Source organism: Manis pentadactyla, chromosome 7 (genome assembly GCF_030020395.1).
Source record: "Manis pentadactyla isolate mManPen7 chromosome 7, mManPen7.hap1, whole genome shotgun sequence".
NCBI classification, from domain to species: Eukaryota; Metazoa; Chordata; class Mammalia; order Pholidota; family Manidae; genus Manis; species Manis pentadactyla.
The window spans coordinates 64,256,953-64,283,507 of record NC_080025.1 but is presented as its reverse complement, the minus strand read 5'-3'; the positions used below and the strand labels follow the sequence as shown (position 1 = coordinate 64,283,507).

The following is a 26,555-nucleotide window of genomic DNA, read 5'->3' as shown; positions in this document are numbered from 1 at the left end:
GAGAAATAATTATGATGTAGTTCAGACATTGATAATAGGTTAAACGATTGACAGATTATTGTGCATGTACAAATGTAAACACAAATATCCAGCATTTTGACAGAGTGAATATTCAGGTACAACCAATTTGTCCATAGCTACATTTTTTTTCCTGAAATGATACCCCATTTACCTCTTTTTTTCTCCTTGAGAACTGAAAACTACATAGACTGTTCTCTTTCTCTATGCACTTGTCAACAATAAACATTAACACTGGTGTAGATTCTCTAACTTCTGTTAACCTCTTTTAAAATGGTATATATTTTCAAACTTGTTATGAGCAACAATAAGAGCTTTTGTGGTAGTTAAAGATATTTTGGAATGAAAATTTGCCTCTCTACCAAATGATGTAGTTTTTCTATGGAATAAAGCATACAAATTCACCCTACACAGTTAGAAGTATTCAAGCATTTACCCTCTCTGAATACCAAACATTGTTTCCAAGGCAAAATAATAAGTCATACATTTAATACATTCCCCAAAGTGCCCTACTCTACTCAGCACACACATGTGCACACACACATCATGATGCCTGTTTTTCTTGTGTTTCCTTTAGGGTATATTTAATCCACTTATGTATGGATTGTCTTTCCTCTTGTATTTATTTTATGCAATTTAAATAGGTGTGTATTCTAGTCTTTAAACAACATCAAAGGCACATAAGTCAAAATCTTTTCCCTTACCTAAAAACTACGAGATGAATTACTGTAGGAAGATTTTAAAATCTGAGTCATTGACTGGATATACAGATCTTATGTGAGATGGATATGTATTTCCCTATCCAATTCTTTTGAACAGCTTCTGCTTTACATAGTTCAGCTCCACTTAGTTCATGAATCTTTGTATTTCTCTTAGATGAGCATGTCCACAAATATCCTAATGCAAAAAATAGAAGACACTTAATTATTAGAAGAGAATGTCTCCAATCTCCTCTTACATGTCAGTGTCTTAAAGGGATACTTTTCCCCCCTCCCAGCTAAATGGAAAGACACTAAATCAGTATGCTTTTGAGATTTTCAAAAGATTCCTCCAGATTGGTGGTAACTAACTTGGTTAGGAGTTTTCAATATTTGCCCTAGCATCTAGCATGAAGAGACCAAGTTAATTTTAGTATCCAAGTCAGTTACTAATGCTTCCTCCCATAAACATCTCTGTGTAAAACACAAGACAGAATATGGTCTATCTTTCCTTCCTATGAAGAGCTTTGTAGGAGGAGGGGTGCTCTTTGCAATTAGTGAATCTTTGCTAATAAGGCAGGATTATTTAACAGTATGTCTCCTAATAAAGAAAGATTCTTCATGGTCTAGAACTTAAGTCTTGCTGCAGTAAAGGATGCAATCAAATATTTGCTTTTCCTTCAGTTGGCTTAAAAAATTAGGTTAGGAGAAAGTTGTCAAGATTGAATTCAGAAAATTATTTCAGAAGGAAGTATGGATTCAGATAGAATACTTCAGTCAGAAAATTAGGGTAAATGTTTTGTGATACAACTGGAACTAGAGGAAGCACAGGAATTTAAGGAAGAATGTCTTTTAATGGTTGAAACTAGTCTTTCTGAGGTAACAAAGCAAATATTACAACAAATATTAATGCATATTCCATTCTTTGTAATCTTCCATAAGATAATTCCTTTATTGTCATTTACATCTCTTAATACTAGCACAGTGTTCTGAAGTTGCCAAGGATAAGTATGTGTAACTGAGCAGAAAGATTGAAATCTACTCAGACTTCCAGAAGAGCTTCAGATGTAGAAAATGACAAAGTTCTTAAACATGAAGAGCCAAAAAGTGCTAAAAATTATGTCCATTGCATAATCAGTGACGAAAAATATAAGCCTGTACTGTTATAAAGAAAATGGTTATATTGCCTGCTGTTGCTGTACAAAGGATTCCATAGCCAAACTTATAAATGGCTCTTCAATAATTTATTTTCCATTCTTAAATGTCTTTGAAGATAGCTGGTGCTCACAAATGCAATGTACTGGCAGTCCTGGGGTCTGTCTGTTGCAGCTGAATGGGGACACTGCTAAGAGGGATGATCTTTTCCCCTTGATAAGGAAGACAAGAGTTCTGGGTCCAAAATTTTAACGCATCCGTTCCTCTGCTGAATTTGCCACCAAGGCTTCAATTAGTGGTTCAGTACCAGATGAAAATAATTGGTTCATGCTTGAGCCAAATCTGCAGAAACTGAAATCAGTTCGATTGTGTATATGATGAACTTTAAAAGGTGCTTGTTTTTTGTTGAAAGTATGGATTTTAATGATATCTTACAATCCTTTAGAAATGTGCTGCTGCTTAGCATACACACAAAAAAACAGTGCCACTTTTTCTTCAACTAGAAAGTAAGGTGTGTTTTGTAAAAATAAAGCATATTAGATCATTATTTTGTAGATCAATATTAACAAAGGTCCTGATGTAGCTGGTGCATAAATGTAGACTTACTTGCTGCCTGGAAAGTAGAAGAAATGTTACAACTTAACCATAAATCAGTGGAAAAATAAAACAGGTAATACTAAAACTTCATATATATACAAGACATCATACTATCTACAATTTAGCCCAAATTCTTAATCTGTAACGTTCCCTGATGACTTTATGGATAAGGCAATCCATGTTCCCATTCAGGAAGGATGCATGGAAGGCTGCTTCTCATCTCGCAAGAGCTGCACATAGCCAGATAAAGAACTATGGTAGCTAATTAAATCTGCTCTGGATGAACATTTCCACATTCTGCTATGACCTTCATCCATTTAGAGGTGTATATACTACTGCTTTTGAAAGGACTACTGAGTTATTCTCTTTGTGATCCATTGAGTAAAACCTACACAGTACATTCAACACCATACACTTTATTCCCTCTTGTATATCCATTTCATTTTTTCAATTGTCTATAAAAATGAAGCCTATTTCACCGAGCATAATACCCTCAGTGAAAATACGCCAGGTGGAAAAAGACAAGTATCAAATGATTTCACTCATCTGTGGAGTATAAGAACAAAGAAAAAACTGAAGGAACAAAACAGCAGCAGAATCAGAACCCAAGAATGGACTAATAGTTACAAAAGGGAAAGGGACCTGGGAGGATGGGTGGGAAGGGAGGGGTAAGGGGGAATAAGGGGCATTACGATTAGCACACATAATGTAGTGGGGTGGTGGGGGGACACGGGGAAGGCTGTACAACACAGAGAAGACAAGTAGTGACTCTATAGCATCTTACTATGCTGATGGACAGTGACTGTAATGGGGTATGTGGGGGGGACTTGATAATAGGGGGAGTCTAGTAACCACAGTGTTGCTCAGGTAATTGTATATTAATGATACCAAAAAAAAAAATGAAGCCTTTGGGTAGATTTTTAATCAAAACTGAGGTTTGCTTACTCTTTTCTGATTCTTTTAAATCTAGTAAATCAACTAATCTACACAGGTTTTTTTTCTATTTATAAAGAAAAAAGATATAAAAGGAAAAGCTACTGCTCTTTACAAAACTGTAACAGTTAAATATTTAAGCAAAACTGATATACTTGTTGACAAAGACACTCTGGAAAGTTTTCACTTCTTCACTTTAACCATGTATGGACCTAAGGAATCTACATTTACATAAAGCATTGATGAAATTTAGAGAATACAGAATTTTTATAACTACTATATTTCCTTTTAAAGAGCATGCTTTCCCCCAGAACAAGTTTTTTGTTTAATTTGTTTGGCTTTTCAGTGGCTGATCTTTTCTATTACATAACTGGTCATGTGAATACCTTTGTCTAATATCATTTATTAATGGGCTAACAGGTCTTATAGATGATGCAATACTTCCTTTATTATAATGTGAATGTATTAGGTTATCATTTTTTAATACATTCATCTAAATAGATAGTTGGCAGAATTGTTAAGTCTCCCTTTTGGTGAATAAAAAAGAAATATTCACCAAAAAAAAATCAGTCTGAAAATTCCACTTTATTTTTTGAAAATCATCAATTTGATAGATTCATACTTTGAAAATGGGTGATTCTGTAACTGTTAAAGCTTACAGACAGAATGAATGCTGGTGAATCCCTGGCTACTGGAAATTCATCAAATTGTATTAGGGATTAGATGTGATAATTGATGAAAATTATTTAGTGTGATCTTGGCACACAGTAAAAGCTCAATGGTTACCAGTGACAGCTGCAGAGTTTCTGTAAGACAACATGGAATCAACATTCTGGAAGTAAAATAAGACTTGTTTTGAAGTTCTGATTTTCATAGTAAACAGATTGCTTTTATTTAGGTTGTATTTGTTTTGAGGGGCCTGGGAAGGGAGGGCTGATGGAAACTATTGAGGAAGTGGAATATTTACCCCAGGGGCCACACCAATGCCATCCCTGATTATTAAAGAAAGTCTTCTTCCATTTAGGCAAAATAAAGCCAGGCATTCATTCCTATTTATGTACAAAGGTGCATGGCCCTAATATCTAAAACACAGAGGTCTGAACCACTTCTGCAATTTTCTCAGAACTCAAATCTTGTCCATATTTACCTGATTTTTCTTCTGGTTAATTTAGTTTTACTGTGTTGAACACTGTTTTCTACTATTCTCTTGTATTATTTAAATTATATAAATTAAATGAAATTACATTAAATTTTAGTCATCCTATAGGGCTTCCACACTAAACATCTGGGGTTTACACTCTGATTTTGGGCAATGCATGGCCAGCATGCCTACATGCAGCAGTCTTGTTTTTATAATAATGCTATGTTCATTTCAAATTTCCATTTACTCCAGATTTATTTTTAAAATAACATTTTATCTTTATTGAGTTTTTAGATCTTACTCATTTTTAACTTAATTTCCTTTTCCCTTAAAAATTTTTTAATCTTCCCGAATATCTACCATTTTCAATTTTGTATAGCATTTCCAAGTCAATGATATATTACTTGTGATTTTTTAATAATTAACCTAGAAATAACGAAAAGTCAGAATTTTGCACACAATTGTACTTGTACTAACTTTTTTTCAAAGGTGACAATTTCATCTTTTATCTCCTATCACCCCGAATTAAAAATATAAGGTAGGAGCTGCTTGATATTCAGAGGTTTTATTATTCATTGATTTCTTAATTTACATTCAGCACCTCAAAATGTGGAGGATGTATTAAAAATGATATTTGACTAGACATGTCCAGAAATATTTAATTTACAACACCTCTTTGATAAAATGAAAACAAATATATGTAAACTAATGTTACTGAAGCAATATATATTTTTTGGCATATACTTACTTATTTTGCTGTCTTTGATCTGCATGCACAGTATGAAATCATAAAAGCAACAAACATCACTACACCAACACTGAGTAAGACAATTTCTACCAGGCCAAGGAGGTTTATTTTTCCAGTCACTTGCTTTCTGAACATTTCTGCCTTCTCATCACCAATGGTGGCAGTCTGTAATCAAGGTAATAATTAGCATTATTTTGGGTAGATCAGTGAAGCAACCTACTCAAAACCCTCTACTTATGTCTTGCTCTTTTCTCCAAACACCTATATAGACGTTAGTCGTCTGTAGCTATAAGACAAGCCAATGGAATTCCCCATGCATGCCAACAAAGGCAATAAATGCCAAATCAGAGTATTTTGAGAGTGAAATATAATCCTCTTCCCTTTACACATTGTGTAGGACTATTCAACATACTAGACTTCACTGATCTTCAGAATGGTCTTACTGAAATATTTCACAATTTTCCAAAGGATGTATCCTAGTTGAACAGGGAAATGGAAAGGGTCAACAGTTTCATTCCTTCTAAGGCCTTATGTACTATATTTCCTAATTCTGTGGCTAATCAATTCCATGGTTTACACTAAAAATATCTTGTCAGGGAACAGAATAATAGACTGCTTATGCCTACTTTAACCTGGCCCTTGTGAGATTGGTTTGCTTTTATTAGCACTATAATGTTCAGTAAGTCTAGAGTTATTTGGAAGTCACATACATATATGACTCTTACTGAACACAGCACTATGACAGAAAAAATGTTTCATAGGTGCATCTTGAAAGTAATTAAATAATTGAAACCTAACACAAACTTAATGTCTGTATGGTTTGGCTCTCTCAGGTATAATAATATATAAAACTCATCCATATGACCAATAGAAACATAAATACAGGTACTATGTATATACATATTCAATTTTAAAACATCAAAACCTTTTTTTAATATACAAACAACTTTACTACTTTTAATGACTAATAGATAAAAATACTAACCTCATTAAGCCAAATAACAGGCACAATATAGTTCCGCTTTAGACCCTTTAATGCTCTGTAATAAACATTGAGAAAATTATGAAAATATATATTATTTATGTAACAGAAACTTCAGTAATTTCTAGTATAAATAAATGTTCAGAAAATTAATTGCTCTGTAATTTAAGTTCCATGATTTTTATTTCCTGTAATTATTTTTCACTCTTATGAACCTTTGTGATATAGATTTCTAATCAGATTGACTCTTTCTAAGAACAGATTTTCTAGCAACTGTTGTCATAGAAATATTTGGACACCTAGTAAAAATAAGATACCACCAAATACTCAAACTAAAAATTTCCAAAATATGTGTAAATACCATTTCAATAAACACTAGATGTAAATCTAAATTACAAATCAAAGCCATAAACATTTAATGACATTAAGCCAAAGAGAAGCTGAAAATTTCATATTCTCTCCACTTCCCTTAATAGATTTACTCACAGCCTTTTAAGAAAATAGTAAAGATCATGTAATGGTAACCCTGTTCAAGAGACTCACTCAATTTTTTTTGATGGCTTGACCAGTAAGTTGATCTGCAGTCGTTTTGCAAATTGTAATGTGAATCCAGTTATCTAAAAAGAGAACAATTGCTAACTTCTTTTTAGAACATTATTTTATAACATCCAAAACTTATTTTTGTTACATGGAAATCAAGGTGAAACTATACTACCAGAAACTTATGAAATTTATTAAATAATTAGACAAATGAGTATACACACCTGCATATACACACACATGCAAAATTTCTTTGCCCAATCTAATGTCCAGGTTTTAGTTAATTATGATATTTACCTGAAATTGTTTTGGGGAATGAACAATACTGAAACATAAGAGCTCATATAATTTTATTTCTGAATGACAGTCAAATATATATTCAGTCAGAATCCACATATAGTGTCTCTTTATATAAGCAATACTCACAGTTAAGTATAAAATAAGTTTAAAACAGTAATTTTTATCAGATTGTTTTAAGCCAATTAAAATAATTTCCATTATTGGTTTTCCTGACCGATGAACTATTTAAATGGTTTTAATATTAAAAGTTCCATATGCTGAAAAATAAAATTGAACTACTTTGACACTTTTCATATTTATTTAAATCCAATAAATGTGGCTGACAGTTAATTTTTTTATTTCAATATAATTTAAAAAAACATCAATAATATACTTGCTTACAGGTTCAACATCTAAGTATGTCTTATGTTCTTCTTCATTTGCATTTAAACCTTCAACAGTTTCTGCAATTTCAGGACTTGCATGGAGAAAATGAGGAAGTGAAATGTACACAGGTTTTCCTGAAAACAAGTTTTAAGAAACAACTGGGGATAAATTATTTTTCTTATTTCACATACCACTCAGAAAAGATTACCTTGCAAATAAAGCTTTTAAAATAAAATAATACATAATAAAACTAACTGGTGGATGAGGAGAATTATAGAAAAAAGTAAAAAATTCTGCATCACCCTATTAACCTGTCAGTTGACATATTGTTCATTACTTAGGTGTTAATTTTCAGTATGTAAAATACAGTTGCTGAGCACAAAGTTTCAACCATATATGTTCATGTTTCAGGCAGTAATATGTCTATTGACTGAGGATTTGTTTTTCTTTCTTCATTCACACCCACTCCAAGATGGAGGTGAGAGAAATAAAACAGACTCCATTTTGCGCTTAAGTCAGTTCTTATTTCAGAGACATAGTGAAAATTTATTTTTATTTACCATTTTCCAGAGAAGAAAAAGCTAGAAAAATGGCAGCTGGATAAACTGGGATGCTCAAAGTATTCTGAGAATTATTTTCATTTTACCCTAAATCTTAAAGGAGCACAGGAATTTTGCATAGCAAAAGGTATCTTTACCAAAAGGAAAATATTATGAAGTGGGAGAAAACATTTGTAAATGACATATCCAATATCCAAAATATACAAGGAACTCATAGAACTCAAAAAACAAATAGCAAAAAATAAACCCTTATTTTTAATGGGCAAAGGACCTAAATAGACATTTTCCAAAGTAGCGGAGGGAAATAATTGGTATGGCTTTACCTAATAATAACTAAGTTTTGCAGTACTGAAACACAATTGGGACCTCAAAAACACTACAAAAAAAAATTTTTTTTCTACCACCATGCTTACCTTCTGTCCTTATTGTTGTGTCTCTCTAAATTTAAATTTTTGGTGGCAAGGGATCCTGGATAAAGGCTACATTTTAAACAATACTACAAATGATGTCATGGACTGTGATACTGAGAACATTTGCTCACCTTCTTTGCATTTGCTGATGTCTAGCATACCGTATAATGTACAATTATTTGAGATAACTTTTTCTGTACAGAAACAATGGTTGTCTGGATTTTGAAGTGGAGATGCAAAGGCCAGGGGTGGAAGAACAAATCTGAACACAGTGATTCCTTTCAGATTAATTTCGCCTCCAAACACAGCATAGATTGACCTAAACACAGAGAAGAAAGAGTTGTATTCCAGGAAGTTGAACTATATTCTGGAGATTCCTTTTTTTCTTATTTTGAGATTTATATTCTTGCTTTAACTTTTAAAAATTACATATTCTTGTTAGAATTTCAAATGATTATTTAACTCTTAGGAAAAGAGTTCTTGTGAAATTTTAAGGTATACCAGAACTCAACACCTGAGTATAAACTATTCTTACCTTTGTTCTTGAAAAGCTTCCAAGAGCAATTTTTGCTTGTGGACTACCATGGAGTATTTTTACTGGAGACATTTTCATTGTTTATTTCCTCTGTAGATTAAATATTTGAATGACTTCCCTCTAATCCTTCATTTGTGCCCAGTTTAAATGAAATAAAATTAGAAGTTCTATATTTTAAATCTTAATCCTGGAAAGAAAGGCTGCTGGCTCACTGGGGCTCTGTGTGTGTTTGATACTGATCTTGTATGCCTCTATCACTTACCAAGTGCCCACCATGACCTAAGCCCTGGGCTAGGCTCAATACATACTTCTTACAATCCTCCGAGTAACCCTATATGAAGAAACACTGCTTTCTTAATTTTACAGGTAAGGAGATCCAGAGATACTAAATGCTTGCCCACACCACACTGTCAACAGGAACAGGGCTAGGATTCAAGTGTACTTGCATGGGCTCCAATGGCTGCGTGGTGCCTACTGGGCCTCTCAATTAGAAAAGACACTGTAGGGGCAGTGGAGCATGTCTTTAGCATGGTGCCGTGACAGTGGTATCTTTTCTGGACATCTTTAGAAAGATTGGGCATGCCTTCTGGACTTGACTTTCATTAAACATACTGGTAGTTTAGTAAAAGAAAGGAAAAGTAGTTCTTGCTTAGAAATGACAAAGAAGAAAATGATTTCCACTATGTAAAATATCCTTTTAAACCCTTCAATTTTTTAAAGAGCTAATAAACACATTATGAATTCCGTACTGCATTTATTCTTAATGAATCAAGAAAAAGTTCCCTAAATTTACTTCATTTTTCTCAGATACCGTGATTATTAAGTATAATCTTCTTGGTCGGTGTTTTGTCACTTGGGGAAAAAAATAATGCAGAACAATACAACCATGTCTTTGTCTTACCTGCAAATGTCAGAGGAAAAGAATTGCAATACCCGGGTCTTTTCAACAAAAGGTGGAAATGAGGCTGCATCTGTTTAAAAATCAAGCCAGTGGTAAGGGATTAGATCTAATATGTGTCCTAAAATGTTCTAGAAACCTCTAATATTCCAGTACAGTCAACAGAAATATAATGCAAACTATATATATATACACACGCACACACACATATACATATATATATATATATAATTTTACAATCTTCTAGTAGCCACATTTTTAAGTAAAAAGACAAGGAACATTTTATTTAAATCTGTATGTTCAAAATCTTTCAACATGTCATCAATTTAAAAATTGACAAAATCTAGTGTGTATTTTTCAGTCACTGCACATCTGAAATTGTACTAGCCACATTTCAAGTGGTAATAATTGTCATGTGGCTATCAATTACCATATTCAACAAGTCTGTATACTATACACATTTATTGATATTTAATTTTGTATCGTTTTCTTACTCCTTAAAAATAAATGAAAATTTAAAAAAATAACAGCAAAATCACATTATTAAAACTGTGATTGTGTTTCCTCTTTGAAATCCCCCACCTCAGCAATCGAGCGGCACTTTTCTTACCATGAATTTCATGTGTAACTTCTGTTAGGTCCCCATTGTTTTCATTTTTTATAGTGATTCATTCATCTCCTCTAATAGCTGATTAATATTTTTAAAATCATTTATTAAGTTTTCTCACTAAATAGAATTTCCTGCAAATGGTTTGCAGGAAATACCTATCACACACAAAAAGGATTTTTTGAGTTTACTGTATTTCTACTGTGGTTATAATCCAGAGCACACACTGGATGTATTAAGAAATAATTAGATAACTCCTCCATTTGCTTCTCAAATTAATATCACCAAATTGAGCCACCACTTAGTATGTCTGTTCAAAATGGTAAGGCCCATCCTTTAATTATGCAGTCCAGGTTCTTTTTCTGGTAAGTGCTTCAACCTTGTGATCTTAGTACATTTCTCTTACACTTTTGAGATAAATGAGACAATAGAAGATCACAGTGAACAATATCCAGTTCTCTGGAGATCAAAGATCACAGTAATATACAGTTCTCTCCTTACATTGAGAGAACTGGATATTAAAGTTCAGTTTGAACTCCCCAGTTAGGTCCCTGAATGGCAATTGTCTACAACTGCCTTCCCAACACCTTAACCAATATAGGAAAATACGCTGAAAAGCTGTAAAAATCATTATCTGAAATATCACCCAAGAGAATGCCATAATTATACCCAACAGTCATCACAGGCAATGACTACAAAATTGATGACCCTGGCAGGGCTTTTTTTTTTTAAACAATCAAATGCATATCAGTATCTCCATTTTATGTCTCTTCACAGTGACTGAAGAAAGTAGAAGTACTTTTAAATCATGATGAAAACACACCAGAATCTTTTCCGTTTCATTAGTCCCTTCTCTGTTGTGCCATAACTGAGAATCTCTCACAGGCATGACACCAAAGAGTCCTCAGCCCTGTCCAGTCTACCTCTGCTCCTCATGTGTTTTGCTTCTGTTTTCTTCTTAGATACTTTTAACTTCATGCCTGATGCTAACGTATTCATATCATTGTCGTTAATGAATCCTTTATCTCTCTCTCCTTCTAGAGCTTCTCTGCAACATAGCTTTGGACAGAATTGTTTAATAATGTTTTTTCTGAAACCCACAAAGAACCCTTTACTATTTAAGGAGCAGCACAGTGTTTTTCTCTTGGTATCTAAGGACTGAAGTATTATGCTTATGTAATTACTATAGTTAGTAGTATTGAGACACTTGACAATTTATTTGCAGAAGTGCTTTGCTTAGAAAGGAATTTCTTCACCCACCCCATGGCTCAGAGTGCCACAGAGCAAACCTAACAGTGCTGTTGCTGTGTTTTTCTGTAAGAAAATGACAGCACAATTAAATGAACATGCAAGGCTTAATAATACCTTTGGAAAGACAAACATTCCCTGTGTTTCTGTTTTATTCCCTAGTAACTTTGTATTTAACTTTTTTCACATTTATTATATTCCTTTCCAACAATGTATTTTCTCATTAACTTTGTAAACATCTCTTTTCCAGTAGTTGAAAGTTCACCCCAGATTTTAATTACCTCATGATATTTGATTCCCATTACTTATTAAAAATGTTAATTCTTAAACTAATAGGCATATGAGTACTTGCTTTTCTTCAAGGAAAAGCCAGATCTAATTACACACTAAATCTAAGTTCAGAGTTCTTTCTTTTTCCCCAATTCTAATTCAAAATGCTCATTTTAAATACATTTTTTCATGGTTAGTAGACATCTAACATTGTTAAAATCTTTTTGTTTTCTCCTCTTATTTTGACCATCTTATTTATAATGGTTGACTCTGTCTTGCAACTTTATTGATTCTACCTCAGCTTGAAACCACACTTGGAATTGTGTTTTACCTTTGGTAGTTACCTTGATTTTCTTTATTCTTTCAATTTCAAATTATTATTTGTATGGTATTTATAAGAGAAGTGAGCAGTAACTACTTTAATTCTTTTTTTTAACTGTTTACTCCATTGCCAGGGAGACAGGTCATTAAAGTTTTTACAAAGCAAATGTTTCCGTGGTAATGTGGTAAAGGCTAATTCTAGATAATTAATCTTCAGAAATTCTATTACATCAAACAGACATTTACTAAGCCTATAAGAATAGATGCTCTGAATTATGCCATATGGATAAAAAAGATAGGTAAACACATATCCTCAACCTTCAGAACATTGTAGGTATAATGGTAGGTTTGTGGGAAAGAGGAAGGTGGGTTCATTGTGATTATTACCACAAACAAATGCCCTCACCTGTGCCATTAATCATGTCACAATAGCTTGGCCAGAAGGAGAGAGTCCTTAGGAACAAAAAGAAAGAAAATGAACACTCACATTTCAAGAGTACCTTTCTCATATAATTATGATTCATACTTCTGTCAAAATAATAAAGATCAGATGTGACAAATACCAAGTTTAAGAACTATTCCAAATCATTCAGTCCCTGTTTTGTTTGAAGCTTTCATCTTGTTGGGATGAATTACATGCCTGACGCCATTAAGTGGCCAGATTATACAATAGAAACTGCCAAATGTTGATTAGATGCTATTGGGAATAGACACAGCTCTGAGAAAAGAAAACTGAGTAACTTTTTTCAGATATTTATATCTCTACTTAGGGGAAAACTTTTCTTTTCCAATGGAAGAAATGGATTATTTGGTAGTATGTTGGGTGCTCAGACTGAATAGGAGGAAACATTAAGTAGGTAACTGATGTAAGCTTAATATGAGGAAGAAGAGAAGAGTGGGGAGGAGAAAAGAAGTAGATGTTTGATCAATAGTGAGTAGAAACATGTAAATGAATTTTTACTTTTTCTCCCTTCTAACTCTTGTATGAGCTGGCATTAAAGTAGGACAGATCTTACTAATTTATACTCTGGTGTCTAAATAAGATATATGGATGTGTATCTGGAAGTAACAAAAACAATTGTAGTAATAGTTTTTCTACATCCACAGCCACATTTTGGAGATGAAAGAGGTTTTTTTCCTCTCCTAATATATCATCCACTGAGATGTCAACATAAGCTGTTGCTTCTTTTTGAAACAGTTTAAGCAGTTAATCATACTCAGTCTTGCCATGATCAGTTAAATTAACCTTATGATCTGAAATTATTCTGAAATTCTTACTCCAACTAGGAGCACTTAGCAACTTTCCCCAAAACCTCTCTATAATATTGAAATGGTGGAAATGCTCATGTTCCTCAGTATACAGTGATGTGATTTCCCCTGAAGTCAGCATGTGGAAGTGCTTGTTTTACTCCACTGTACTTTCCTATGAGAATATGTGACTGACTCTGTAGAAGAAGTACTACATGGGTGGATATTTAACAGTTGCATGGCCTTTTTTAGATAGGGACCCAGTGTGAGGCAATGGTAACTTACATTAATAGAAAAGTTTATACTCTTTGATTTTAATTACTGTATTCTTTTTTCAGGAAGTAACTGGTGTAAAGCACATTTTTTAACTTTGAGCAGAAGAAAACAAGCTTCCTCTCCTGCTACTTATTGGGATTCTTCTGGTTTTACACATCTAAGTTATGTATATTTCAGATGAATAGGCAGGAGGTAGGAAAAAAGAAGAGATCACAGCTATTTGACTGTGTCTCATTCTATTATCACTTCAAAGGAGTTATGCTCTTTATTTTCAAGATTTTTTAATGTAAATTTTAGAATTGTGCTTGAAATACTGATTCCATTTTTGCTTTGATAATTTTTTTTAGAAGCTCAGTTCTCAGTATAGAAATTATTTCAAGAAGTTTTGAAGGGGAAAGTCATGAAAGCATTTGCATGGATCCATTAAGCTTCCATCTTTACAGACCTATTAAGTCATGTCACTGGAATGAACAGTTATTATGTCATAAACTCAATTAAAACTACCCTAAACTATATTTTCATATCTGCTAGATGATAAGTTGATGTGCTGATTTTCTTTACCTCTGTGGTTGTGTGGTTGTATGTGTGCACTGTGACACAGCGGAGAGGGAAACTGACCCTCTGGATTTCTTTTTACAATAGAATCTGTAAATAAAGGCAGACCAAACCTTAAGTGGGACTGATACTCACCAGCTTAGTGTGACCATTTGTCACAATTAAATGGTTAACACCTGGCAGAACACATCTCCAGGGTGGAGATACAGACAGGTCTGGTTCATAGGTTGGTGCCTGTGCCTTTACAGGTACACAAACAGCACCCCTGCCTTTTTGTTCCCTGGTAACACACACACACACTTTACCTGGATACTTACTTTTTACCTTTATAAGTGTCAATTATTGCAACTTTGCTTATGTCATCTTTTCCACTGAAAACTTTATAATATCCATCAGCAGTATCATTGTACTGAAAAGACACATACAAGAAAAAATTACTTCTGGAACAAACCCTATTTTCCAAGTTAAAAATTATGCAATTACCTTTCACATTTCTCAAACACTGATTACTTGTAATTATTTTATATGGTTTGAGATATATATGCAATAAAGTTTTTAAATTATTGTCTTTAACATTTTTAAAAGATAGAATAAAAGAGGTGCCTAGCATTAAATGGTAGATGCTGAGACAATGAAGAAAATATTAAAAGTTGACATGATCTAAACTCCAGTACTCTTTGTCATAATTAAGTTTGAAAGGCAATTTTGACCACTACTCCTATTATATTGAGGTGAAGAGATATTGAACAAAACCTATGAGAACAATGTCAGATTTCTAGAGATAGTCTAAATGTTATGAACTTCAATAAGTGGTTATTAAAAATTAGGTATACAAAACTAAAAACAGGATTAGCCAAGGACAGAATTATGGGTATTTGAGTTCAAAATAATCTTTGATTCCTTAAGGCTTTTTCTGCCTCATATTGAATATATAACCTTGCAATCCTAAACACCATCTAGAAGTAAAGTAACAACAGTGAACTGGAGAATATAACTAATATCACATAGAGAGTTGAATGAAATCATAGTCAAAATTCCAATTCAAAGGTCAGTTTGGCCTATTTAAATTCCAAACATTAAGCTATAACTAAGTATATTGCCAAGTTTATGGTTTCCTTAATCTCCAAACCACCCTTCATGACACTGTAGGCCAGTGGAAGTTATTATGAACAAAGTCCATTAAAATAGGACACTGCTGATTTACCAGTCTCTTTGTGTGCAAATTTATGCTTTTAAATTTACATTCAAACACATTTTGGAAGAGGTCTAAAGAAGGAGGAATGATAGGAAGAGTACATTTAACACAAAAAATATGGTATTAAACTTGATTCTTTGAAAAGGAAATCAAAACCAAAAATCATGTTCAAAAGCCTTACCAACTTAAAACCTTATTTAGACAATGAAAATCTAATTAAATCTCAATGTCTTAATATAAATTTAGTTGTTAAATTTAGATAAGTATATTTTCCCAACTCAGAATGCTGAAACTGTGTGAGAGACTTAAAAAAAATTAGAATGTATATTCCCAGATCAGAAATAGCATCAACGCATTAAATTATAAAAGTATGAATTGTCAATGCCATTGTATTTATCCAATTAAAGTATAACAATATCGACATTCATATTTGGTACTCACAGGAAAAAAGAGACCAACTGTTGTAGCAACGGGGTATGGAACCAAACTCAAGAACGGATCCTTATAGCCCCACAATAGTTCTTTCAAAGTTCTATTTTGAAACAGAGAAGATTTTGACTTTTTTATAAGTGAATTGAGTAACACTTGAACAAATGCATTTGGATAGAGATGTGCTGCAGCCTACAAAAAACAAAAAATGATTACTGTTTAAAACACCAATTGCAGTATCAGATTTTTAACAAATAAATGGATTAAATACTAGAAGTTTAATTAAAACATTTTTAATTGTAACTTTAAAATTACTACCAAATCTCGGCAAGGCTAGGTGTCATTTGAACCCTATGTGATTACATTTTTCTCTCTGCCTCAGTATCAGCCACAAGAAGACAGCATTCAAAGTCCAATTTTTTTACTGGTATACTTTAAGTGGTCTTTGATTCTTACATGATTTTGTTATCTGTCCAAAAGACCATAATTCCATTCAAAAAATGACGCAGGACATGTTTGTAAAAATGACAAAATAAATAATACCTAATGATGTTTCTGGTCAAGAGATTAATTATAGTGGATTCTAGAGTATTTCAAAAACAATTTTGTTGTCTACTCACTGCTACAGCCAGATTGAGAACGGTGAAACTGTCATTCTCTGTTCCAACTGACAGTGAAGGTTCAAAGATGGCACCATTTGGCTGTAGGAAAGAGACTGTGTGGTTCTCAGAGTCATGGGTTATATTTTCCTTGGCTAAATAACGGACTCTGAAAAACAAGAGTAAATAAATTCAAAATAGTTGTCTCAAGTTGACATTAGATCTCAAATGCCATTCATTCATGCAACAGGTACTTTCTGAGTACGTACACTAAGTCAGAAATTATGCTAAACAATTGGTTTAAAATGATAAATAGGCTAATGCTAGGTCTCCAGCAAGTTAGGGGAGTCTTAAATTTGCATAGCAGTGGGGAAGGAATATGAGGTATTATGGGAGTTTACACAGTCTATGGGAAAACCTAACACAGATACAAATCCAGGCTTAGGATGGTCATGGTGGGGTTAAGGGTCAAGACACATTTTGGTAGTAATCCCACATAAGTGGTCTGAATGACAAACAGGGTAGTTAGGTAAGATAGGGTAGAATGTAGCATGTATAAGACGGGAAGAACATGGTGTATTTTTAGAAATGCAAATTGTTGAATTTGGTTGGACTAAGAGTGTAAGGAGAATGGTGGGAAATAAAGCTGCTGAAATAAGCAAGATCTCATACCTAAAAGGGTTGCATCTACACTCAAATATTTAGCTTTTATCCTGAAGGTAAGGAGGAGAGAGTAGAGAGCAGAGGAATATTAAACGCACATTTTCTTACATTAGAAAGAATGCTCAAATAGCCTAGCCAGCACCAGCTTTCCCATATTTTCTAGTTTTTTCATAAGAATTAAAGATAACTGATGGAGTATAATTTCCATTTTACAGACCAATTCCCCACCACTCTTTCTCCCATATATTGAATGTTGAACAGTTCTAAAGTCCTGGATCTGACATCTCTATGCTGCAAAGTACCAACTGTTATTTAGGAATGTGGTGAAGGGTGTTTATTATGGAGAAAAATCTTCTGTAGGTGTTAGACAGTCACTGAGATAAGGGCTACATCATTCATCGCACTATCACATATTTGAATGACTATTGAGTAAGTGAATAGTAACTAAGGTAAAGACTGAAAAATATGGTGCTGAAATGTAAAAAAAAATCACCCACCACATTTCACTCATGTATAAGAATTTTATTCCTGTAATGTAAATGTAATGTAGACTCCTCTAGGTAGGGAGGGATTGTGAGTGCTTTGTATTCGCAGTGTTTGGTACATGGTGGGTTCTCAATACATTTTTTAAATTAATTAATTAATTAATTAATGGCTCACATACTTTCAAAAGAGAATTTACAATAAGATAGAAAGGTATTTTTCTTTTAATATAATTTCATCAAAGTTTTATTACTTATTCTTGGAGTACTGTAGACAGAATATCAAAATCTCAAACACCAACCAGGACAGTCTGTTATTAGTCAATTACTACTTTATCTTAGAGTATTGTATTTTAAAATTATATTACATTTTATTAAGATTTAAAGTTGAAGTGCTTTCATTTTTCAGGAACATTTATGTATATATAATTGAAATAATATTAAAATAATTGTGAACCAAATTCTAGAACTTAAATTGTAATTACAATATTTTACCAGGAGATGGCACTCATTAAAAGGAAAAATCTTTTAAAACGAGTCCTGTGTATATTTTTTAATTTTTCTCAAGTTTCTTAGTTTTTTTTGTTTTTTGCTCTTAATAAATGGCAGGATGAGGATACAATAATATTGTAAATAATTAGTAGTTATAAGATTCTTAAAATTAGTTACATCACAAGTGTTCTCATCATTTTTCAACTAATAAAATGAGAACTCTATTTCTCTACAAAAGACATCAAACAAGCAGAGCAAAATGTCTATGTGTTAGTTATCTGACCAGTGATAATTAATATAGAGAAATATGGCATTGCATTTGTTCCTCGCAAACTATTCATAATTTAAACAATTTAACACTGCCCACCTACACGCCATCGGAAAATATTGTTTGTGCCTAAATAACTTGAAATAGTTAATCTCTTAAACTAAAGAGTTTATAAAGCCATTGTGTGATGCATCTGGCGTCAGGAGAAATTGTCAGCTATAGACAATTATGTTTTTTAATGTTCCATGCATCTAGTTTCAATCCAGCTCAGACCTTATAATTAAAAACTCTTTAAATAAGATACAGCTTTTTTGCATAATGCAAAATCCAGATTGAATGCAAAAGAGAGATGTGACATCATGGAACTTCTGTCTGTAAAAAGGTATTCTATTCTTAGTTTTCATCCTTGTTTGCTTAAAAGCAATGTAAAGTATTCTATGCATATCGACTAGGATAGTATTTTTATAAATCTTGAAAATGTCTACTGAATGTATAAATATCTCTGGCACATGCAATTTCATACTTAAAATGCAATTAAGTATAGCTAAAATATTTAAGTGACCTTTTCTCAGATTGATAATAAAACTTAACTGTGTTGATTGTAGAGAGAAAGCCATGCACTTTAATTGACGTTTATATATTAGGCCATTGGTGAGTTTCCTGCTTGTCTAGATAACTTTGGACTCTCATCCATTTCACTCCCAAACATAATGAATAGCAACATGTCACCAACCATCAAATTTATTCCTGTAAATGAATTTGAAATCTAAGTTTGGAAATCTAAATTTTAAATGTCAGGCTTTTATATCATATATTTCAATATTAATCAATATGGGAAGTTCTTCCTTAAACTAGTTCCATTCCACAAGAACCTGTATAGTAAAAATACTTTATAAAATATAATCTTCTTAGTATTCTTTCATTCTTCTCCTGGAAACATCCTCCCAATCTGCCTACCACCCCTTCTCCAATCTATGCAGTGCTGATGGGACACTCAATCAAAATATCTTTTTAGCCCCAGAAAAGTGACAAGCTACGAAGTGCTGTGAGAGTCTCTCTTTTGCACTTTACAATCTTGGACGGATGGCATAAAGAAACTCAAGAGTTCATTTATTGCTGTGTAGATCAAATGTCAGCAAACTATAGTATAGCATAAGGGTCAGTCTCCTATTTTTGTAAGTAGTTTTATTGGAAAGGAGCCATGCTCACTTGTTTATGTATTGGGTTTAGCTGATTTCACACTGCAATGGCAGAAGTAAGAAATCAAATGACCCACAAACCTAAAATATTTACTCTCTGGCTCTGAAAGAAAAAGTGTGCTGACCATTGACCTAGATCATTAGAACTTCTGTAATTTAAATTTTTTAAATTGAAGTACAGTTGATATAAAATATTACAATATATTCTAATATACAACATAATTATTCATCAATTATATACATTATTAGTTACTAGTGTAGTTACTATATATCAAAAGAAAGATGTTACAGAACTACCCATGACTAGTTTATATTATGATTGAGATTTTGTGCATCTTTATTCCATTCACCTATTTGTCTCAACAATCCCAACCCTTCCCCACGGTAACCACCAGTCACTTCTCAGTATTTATGAGCCTATTGCTGTTTTCTTTGTTTTGTTTAGATTCCACAAAAAGTGAGATCATATAGTATTTGTATTTCATTGCCTGGCTTATCTTACTTAGCATAATACCCTCCAGCTCCATCCATATTGTCACAAATAGCAGTATTTCTTTTTTCTTTATGGCTGAATAATATTGTGTATATGTGCCACATTTTCTTTATACATGCATCTATTGGTGGACAATGTGGTTGCATCTATATCTTGGCTATTGTAAATAATGCAGCCATAAACAGGGATGCATCTGTCTTTTCCAATCAGAGTTGGATAAATTCCTACAAGTGGAATTACTGGGTTATATGTTATTCCTATTTTTAGTTTTTTGAGGAAACTCCATACTTTTCCATCCTTGTTGCAAAAATGTATATTACCAACAGTGTAGGAGGGTTCCCTTTTCCCCACATCCTTACCAACACTTGTTGTTTCTTGTCTTGAGTAGTGGCCATTCTGACTGGTGTGAGGTGATACCTTATTATGGTTTTGATTTGCATTTCCCCGATGATTAGCGATATGGAGCATCTTTTCATGTGCCTTTTGGCCACCTGTATGTCTTCTTTGGAAAAATGTCTATTCAGGTCCCCTGCCCATTTTTTAATCAGATTACTTGGTTTTTTTTGGTGTTGAGTCATATGAGTTCCTTATATATTTTGGATGTTAACCCCTTATCAAATAAATCATTTATGAGTATATTCTCCCATATTGTAGGTTGCCTTTTTGTTTTGTTGATGGTTTCCTTTGCTGTATAGAAGATTTTTAGTTTGATGTTTATTTTTGCTTTTGTTTACTTTGCTTGGGGAGACATGTCCAGAAAAAAATTACTCATGCTTGTATTCATGAGGTTTTCACTTATGTTTTCTCCTAAGTTTTATTGTTTCATGTCTTATATTTAAGATTTTAATCAATTTTGAATTTACTTTTGTGTATGGTGTTAGGGACTAATCCAGTTTCATTATCTTGCACGTAGCTGGCCCGTTTTCCTAACACCAGGTATTGAAGAGGCTGTCTTTTCCCCATTGTAAATTCATGGCTCCCTTGTCATATATTAATTGATCATATGTGCATGGGTTTATTTTGCTATTCTGTTCCATTGATCTTTGGGTCTGTCCTTCTGCCAGTATCATACTGTTTTGACTACTGTAGCTTGAAGTCAGGGACTGTGATGCACCCAGCTTTATTCTCAAGATTGCTTTGGGTATTTAGTAATTTCATATTAACTTTAGGATTATTTGCCCTAGCTCCTTGCAAAATGTCATTGGCATTTTGATAGTGATTACATTCAAATCTGTAAATTGCTTTGGGCAAGATAGGCATTTTGACATGAGCATGGGATAGATTTCCATTTATTTGTCTCTTACTTTAGTCTTCAGTTTTCTTCTTCTGTGTCTTATAGTTTTCAGAGTACAGGTCTTTCACCTCCTTCATTAGGTTTACTCCTAGGTACTTTATTCTTTTTGATGTAATTGTAAATGGAATCGTTCTGTTGATTTCTCTTTCTGCTAGTTGTTGTTAGTAAATAGAAATGCAACAGATTTCTGTATATTGATTTTGTGTCCTGTGACTTTGCTGAATCCAGTTATTAGTTCTAATAGTTTTTTGGAGTCTTTTACATCTTCTATATATAATGTCGTATCATCTGCAAATAGTGACAATTTTATTTCTTCCAATTTGGATGCCTTTTATCTACTTTTCTTGTCTGGCTGCCATATCTAGGACTTCCAGTACTATACTGAATAAAAGCACAGAGAGTGTGCACCCTCATCTTCAGTTCAGTGTACATTCCTGAACTTAGAGGAAAAGCTTTCAGCTTTTCACCATTAAGTATGTTAGTTGTGGCTTTGTTATATATGGCTTTTATCATGTTGAGGTGCATACCCTCTATACTCATTTTGTTGAGAGTTTTTATCATGAATGGATGTTGAATTTTGTCAGATTTTCAGCATCTATTGAGATGATCATGTTGTTTTTATCCTTTTGTTTATGTGGTGTATCACACTGATTGATTTATGAATATTGTACCATCCTTGCGTCCCTGGAATAATGGATGATCCTTTTGATGTATATTTGAATTTTATTTGCTATTAATTTTGCTGAAGATTTCTGCATCTTTTTTCATCAGGGTTATTAATCTGTTATTTTCTTCTTTTGTAGTGTCTTTGTCTGGTTTTGGGATTAGAGTGATGATGGCCTCATAGAATGAGTTTGCAAGTATTTCCTCCTCTTCTACTTTTTGGAATACTTTAAGAAGGATGTTTATTAGCTCTTCTTTAAATGTTTGGCAGAATTCACCTGTGATGACATCTGGTCCTGAACTTGTTGGGAGTTTTTTTAGTTACCAACTTAATTTTGTTACTAGTAATTGGTCTGTTTATAATTTGTTTCTTCCTGCATCAATGTTGGGAGATTGTACATTTCTAGGAATATGTCCATTTCTTCTCTGTTGTCCAATTTATTGCATATAATTTTTCATATTATTATCTTATAATTTAAATTTCCATGGTGTCAGTTGTAACTTCTTTTTCATTGCTGGTTGTTTATTTGTGTTTTCTTTTTTTCTTGATAAGTCTGGCTAGGGATTTGTCTATTTTGCTTATTTGTTTGAAGAACAAATTCTTGATTTCTTTTTTTTTTTCCTGTGGTTTTCTTATTCTCTATTTATTTCTGCTCTGATTTTATTATGTCCCTCCTTTTACTAACTTTGGGCTTTGTTTGTTTTTTCCTTTTCTAATTCCTTTATTTGTGAGTATGGATCATTTATTGCAATTGTTCTTATTTCTCAGGGTAGGCCTGTAATACTATGTACTTCCCTCTTAGAACTGCTTTTGCTCCATCACAAATATTTTGAACTGTTGTGTTTCTATTTGTCTCCATGTATTGTTTAATTTCCTCTATGATTTGTGCATTGATCCATTGATTATCTAGAAACATGATTTTTTAGCCTCCAAGTGTTTTTTTATTTGTTTTCTTCATGTAATTGATTTTTAGTTTCATATCATTGTGATCTGAGAAGATGCTTGATATAATTCAATCTTTTTTAATCTATTGAGGTTCTCTGTGTCCTAATATGTGGTCTATTTGGAGAACATTTCTTGTGCACTTGTATTCTGCTGCCTCTGTTGCCTTATTTATTTTCTGTCTGGAAAACCTGTCACTGATGTAAATGGGGTGTTAAAATTCTCTAATGTGATTGTGTTTTTGTATATTTCTCCCTTTAGGTCTCTTAGTATTTTTTTTTATTCATTCAGGTGCTTGTATGTTGGGTGTATAAATGTTTACAACTTGCTATATCCTCTTGTTGGACTGATCCCTTTATCATTATGTAATGTTCTTCTTTGTCCCTTATTACTTTGTTTTGAAGTTTAGTTTGTCTGATATAAGTACTGCTATGCCTGCTTTTTCTCTTTTATTTGCATGAAATATCTTTTTCCATCCCTTCACTTTGTCTGTGTATGTCTTTAGTTCTGAATCTCTTGTAAGCAGCACACAGATGGATCTGGTTTCTTTATCCATTCTCCCACCCTGTGTCTTTTGATTGGTGCATTCATTCCATTTACATTTAAGGTAATTATTGATAGGTATGGACTTCTTGCCATTTCATTCATTGTTCTCTGATTGTTTTTGTAGTTCCTCTCTTACATTATTCTCTTGTCATTTGATGGTTTTCTTTAGTGTTATGTTTGGATTCCTTTTAAAAAATGTTTGGTGTATCTATTTAGGTTTGTGGTTACAAGGTTCATAGTTCCCTAAATATATAACAGTCTATATTAAGTTGATGGTTGCTCAATTTTGAACACATTCTCGAAGTACTAATTTTTTATTCTTTTTCTTCCTCCACACTTTCCTACGTAAGATGTCATAATACACATCTTTTGTGTATCTCTTGACTAATTTTGCATATAGCTGATTTTACTACTTTTGTTTTTTGAACTTGATATTTGCTTTGTAAGTAACTGGTCTATTACCTTTATTGTAGGTTTATTTTTACTAATGAAAAATATTTAGACTTAAGAACATTCCACATAAAGAAGACCCTTCAACATATTCTATAAGGCCAGTTTAGTGGTGGTGAATTCTTTTAACCTTCGTTTATCTGGGAACTTTTAAATCTCTTCTTCAATTCTGAAGATAACCTCACTGGGTAGAGAATTCTTGCTTGTAGGCTATTTCCTTTTAATACTTATATACTTCATACCACTCCCTTCTGGCTGGAAAATTTTGGCTGCAAAATCTGCTGATGGCCTTATGGCATTTCCTTTATAGGTAACTGTCTGCCTGTCTCTGTTTTCAGTACCCTCTCTTTATCCTTAATCTTTGTCATTTCAATTATTATATGTCTTGGTGTTGTCTTTCTGGGGGTCATCTTATAAGGGGCTCTGTGCGCTTGTAAGCTCTGGATATCTACTTCCATACCCAGATTGGAGAACTTTTCAGCTATTATTTATTCAAAGATACATTCTGCTCCTTTATCTCTCTCTCCTCCTATGGGACCCCTATTATGTGAATACTGTTTCATTTGGAGTTGTTACACAGCTGTCTTAGCATCTTCTTGTTTTTAGTAATTTTCTTTATTCTCTCTGTTCCTCAGTTTAGTTACTCTGATGATTTCTATTTTCCATCACACTGAGTCTTTCCTCTGCTTCCAGCAGTTTGCTATTCATTCCCTATATTTTTCATTTCTTGTATTCTTTAGCTCTGAGTGGCTCTTTTTCATGTTTTCTGTCTCTTTGTTGATGTTCTCACTGAGATCATCAATTTATTCTTTCCCCCAGTTCAGTGAGCATCTTTATGACTGTTACTTTGAATTCTTTATCAGGAAGATTGCTCATTTCCACTTCATTTAGCCCATTTTTCAAGTGTTTTATCTTGTTCTTTTGTTTGGAACATATTCCTCTACCTTCTCATTTTGTCTGGGTTTGTTTCTTCCTTTATATTAGATGATTAGCTATGCTTATGCCTCCTGGTCTTGAAAGTAATGCCTTTATGAGGTGGCCATCCTGTGGTGCCCAGAAGCTCAAGACTCTGCTCACCAGCGTATGGTTCTGTTTTGCAGCTGAGCTGCAATTACTGTTGGTGGGCTGTTGGTGGGGTCACCTTTCTGCCTGCCTGCCAGCAGTGGCTGATCCCCACAGCTCACCTCTGTCTTCCTGTGTGATGTGAAGCACTTCTGCTGGGATTCATTGTGGGTGGGGCTGTCTTCTGACTGCTGAGGCCTCTGTTCAGAATGTGCTCCCCAAAGAGTGATTTCCTAATCACTCAACGTTTTGTTTAAAAATCGAATGTGCAGACAAAACAAAAAAATACAAGGAATCCAGATTGGCAAAGAAGAAGTTAAACTGTCACTATTTGCAGATGACATGATACTGTACATAAAAAACCCTAAAGACTCCACCCCAGAACTACTAGAACTGATATCGGAATACAGCAAAGTTGCAGGATACAAAATCAACACACAGAAATCTGTGGCTTTCCCATACACTAACAATGAACCAACAGAAAGAGAAATCAGGAAAACAACTCCATTCACAATTGCATCAAAAAAAATAAAATACCTAGGAATAAACCTAACCAAAGAAGTGAAAGACTTATATTCTGAACACTACAAGTCACTCTTAAAAGAAATTAAAGGGGACACTAACAGATGGAAATGCATCCCATGCTCATGGCTAGGAAGAATTAATATCATCAAAATGGCCATCCTGCCCAAAGCAATATACAGATTTGATGCAATCCCTATGAAACTACCAGCAACATTCTTCAATGAACTGGAACAAATAATTCAAAAATTCATATGGAACCACCAAAGACCCCGAATAGCCAAAGCAATCCTGAGAAAGAAGAATAAAGTAGGGGGGATCTCACTCCCCAACTTCAAGCTCTATTATAAAGCCATAGTAATCAAGACAATTTGGTACTGGCACAAGAACAGGGCCACAGACCAATGGAACAGACTAGACAATCCAGACATTAACCCAGACATATATGGTCAATTAATATTTGATAAAGGAGCCATGGACATACAATGGCAAAATGACAGTCTCTTCAACAGATGGTGCTGGCAAAACTGGACAGCTACATGTAGGAGAATGAAACTGGACCATTGTCTAACCCCATATACAAAAGTAAACTCAAAATGGATCAAAGACCTGAATGTAAGTCATGAAACCATTAAACTCTTGGAAGAAAACATAGGCAAAAACCTCTTAGACATAAACATGAGTGACCTCTTCTTGAACATATCTCCCCGGGCAAGGAAAACAACAGCAAAAATGAACAAGTGGGACTATATTAAACTGAAAAGCTTCTGTACAGCAAAAGACACCATCAATAGAACAAAAAGGAACCCTACAGTATGGGAGAATATATTTGAAAATGACACATCCAAT

At 33.4% G+C, this 26,555-nt stretch overlaps 1 protein-coding gene across 6 annotated transcripts in view; it reads right to left on the bottom strand.

Annotated features, from left to right (window-relative positions):
• Nucleotides 1-1,550: 1,550 nt before the first annotated feature.
• The window catches only part of CD36 (CD36 molecule), an 86,781-nt gene continuing 61,776 nt past the window's right edge, over nucleotides 1,551-26,555 (bottom strand). For all 6 annotated transcript variants that reach the window (XM_057504450.1, XM_057504453.1, XM_057504451.1 and 3 more), the window contains 11 exons: nucleotides 16,651-16,798; nucleotides 16,043-16,222; nucleotides 14,724-14,815; nucleotides 12,734-12,780; nucleotides 9,885-9,954; nucleotides 8,580-8,767; nucleotides 7,494-7,612; nucleotides 6,816-6,889; nucleotides 6,276-6,330; nucleotides 5,291-5,455; nucleotides 1,551-2,484 (listed from right to left, as the gene is read on the bottom strand). In XM_057504450.1, the coding sequence (XP_057360433.1) occupies nucleotides 5,291-5,455; nucleotides 6,276-6,330; nucleotides 6,816-6,889; nucleotides 7,494-7,612; nucleotides 8,580-8,767; nucleotides 9,885-9,954; nucleotides 12,734-12,780; nucleotides 14,724-14,815; nucleotides 16,043-16,222; nucleotides 16,651-16,798 (1,138 nt within the window). In that variant the 3' untranslated portion in view covers nucleotides 1,551-2,484. The remainder of the gene's footprint in view (nucleotides 2,485-5,290; nucleotides 5,456-6,275; nucleotides 6,331-6,815; nucleotides 6,890-7,493; nucleotides 7,613-8,579; nucleotides 8,768-9,884; nucleotides 9,955-12,733; nucleotides 12,781-14,723; nucleotides 14,816-16,042; nucleotides 16,223-16,650; nucleotides 16,799-26,555) is intronic.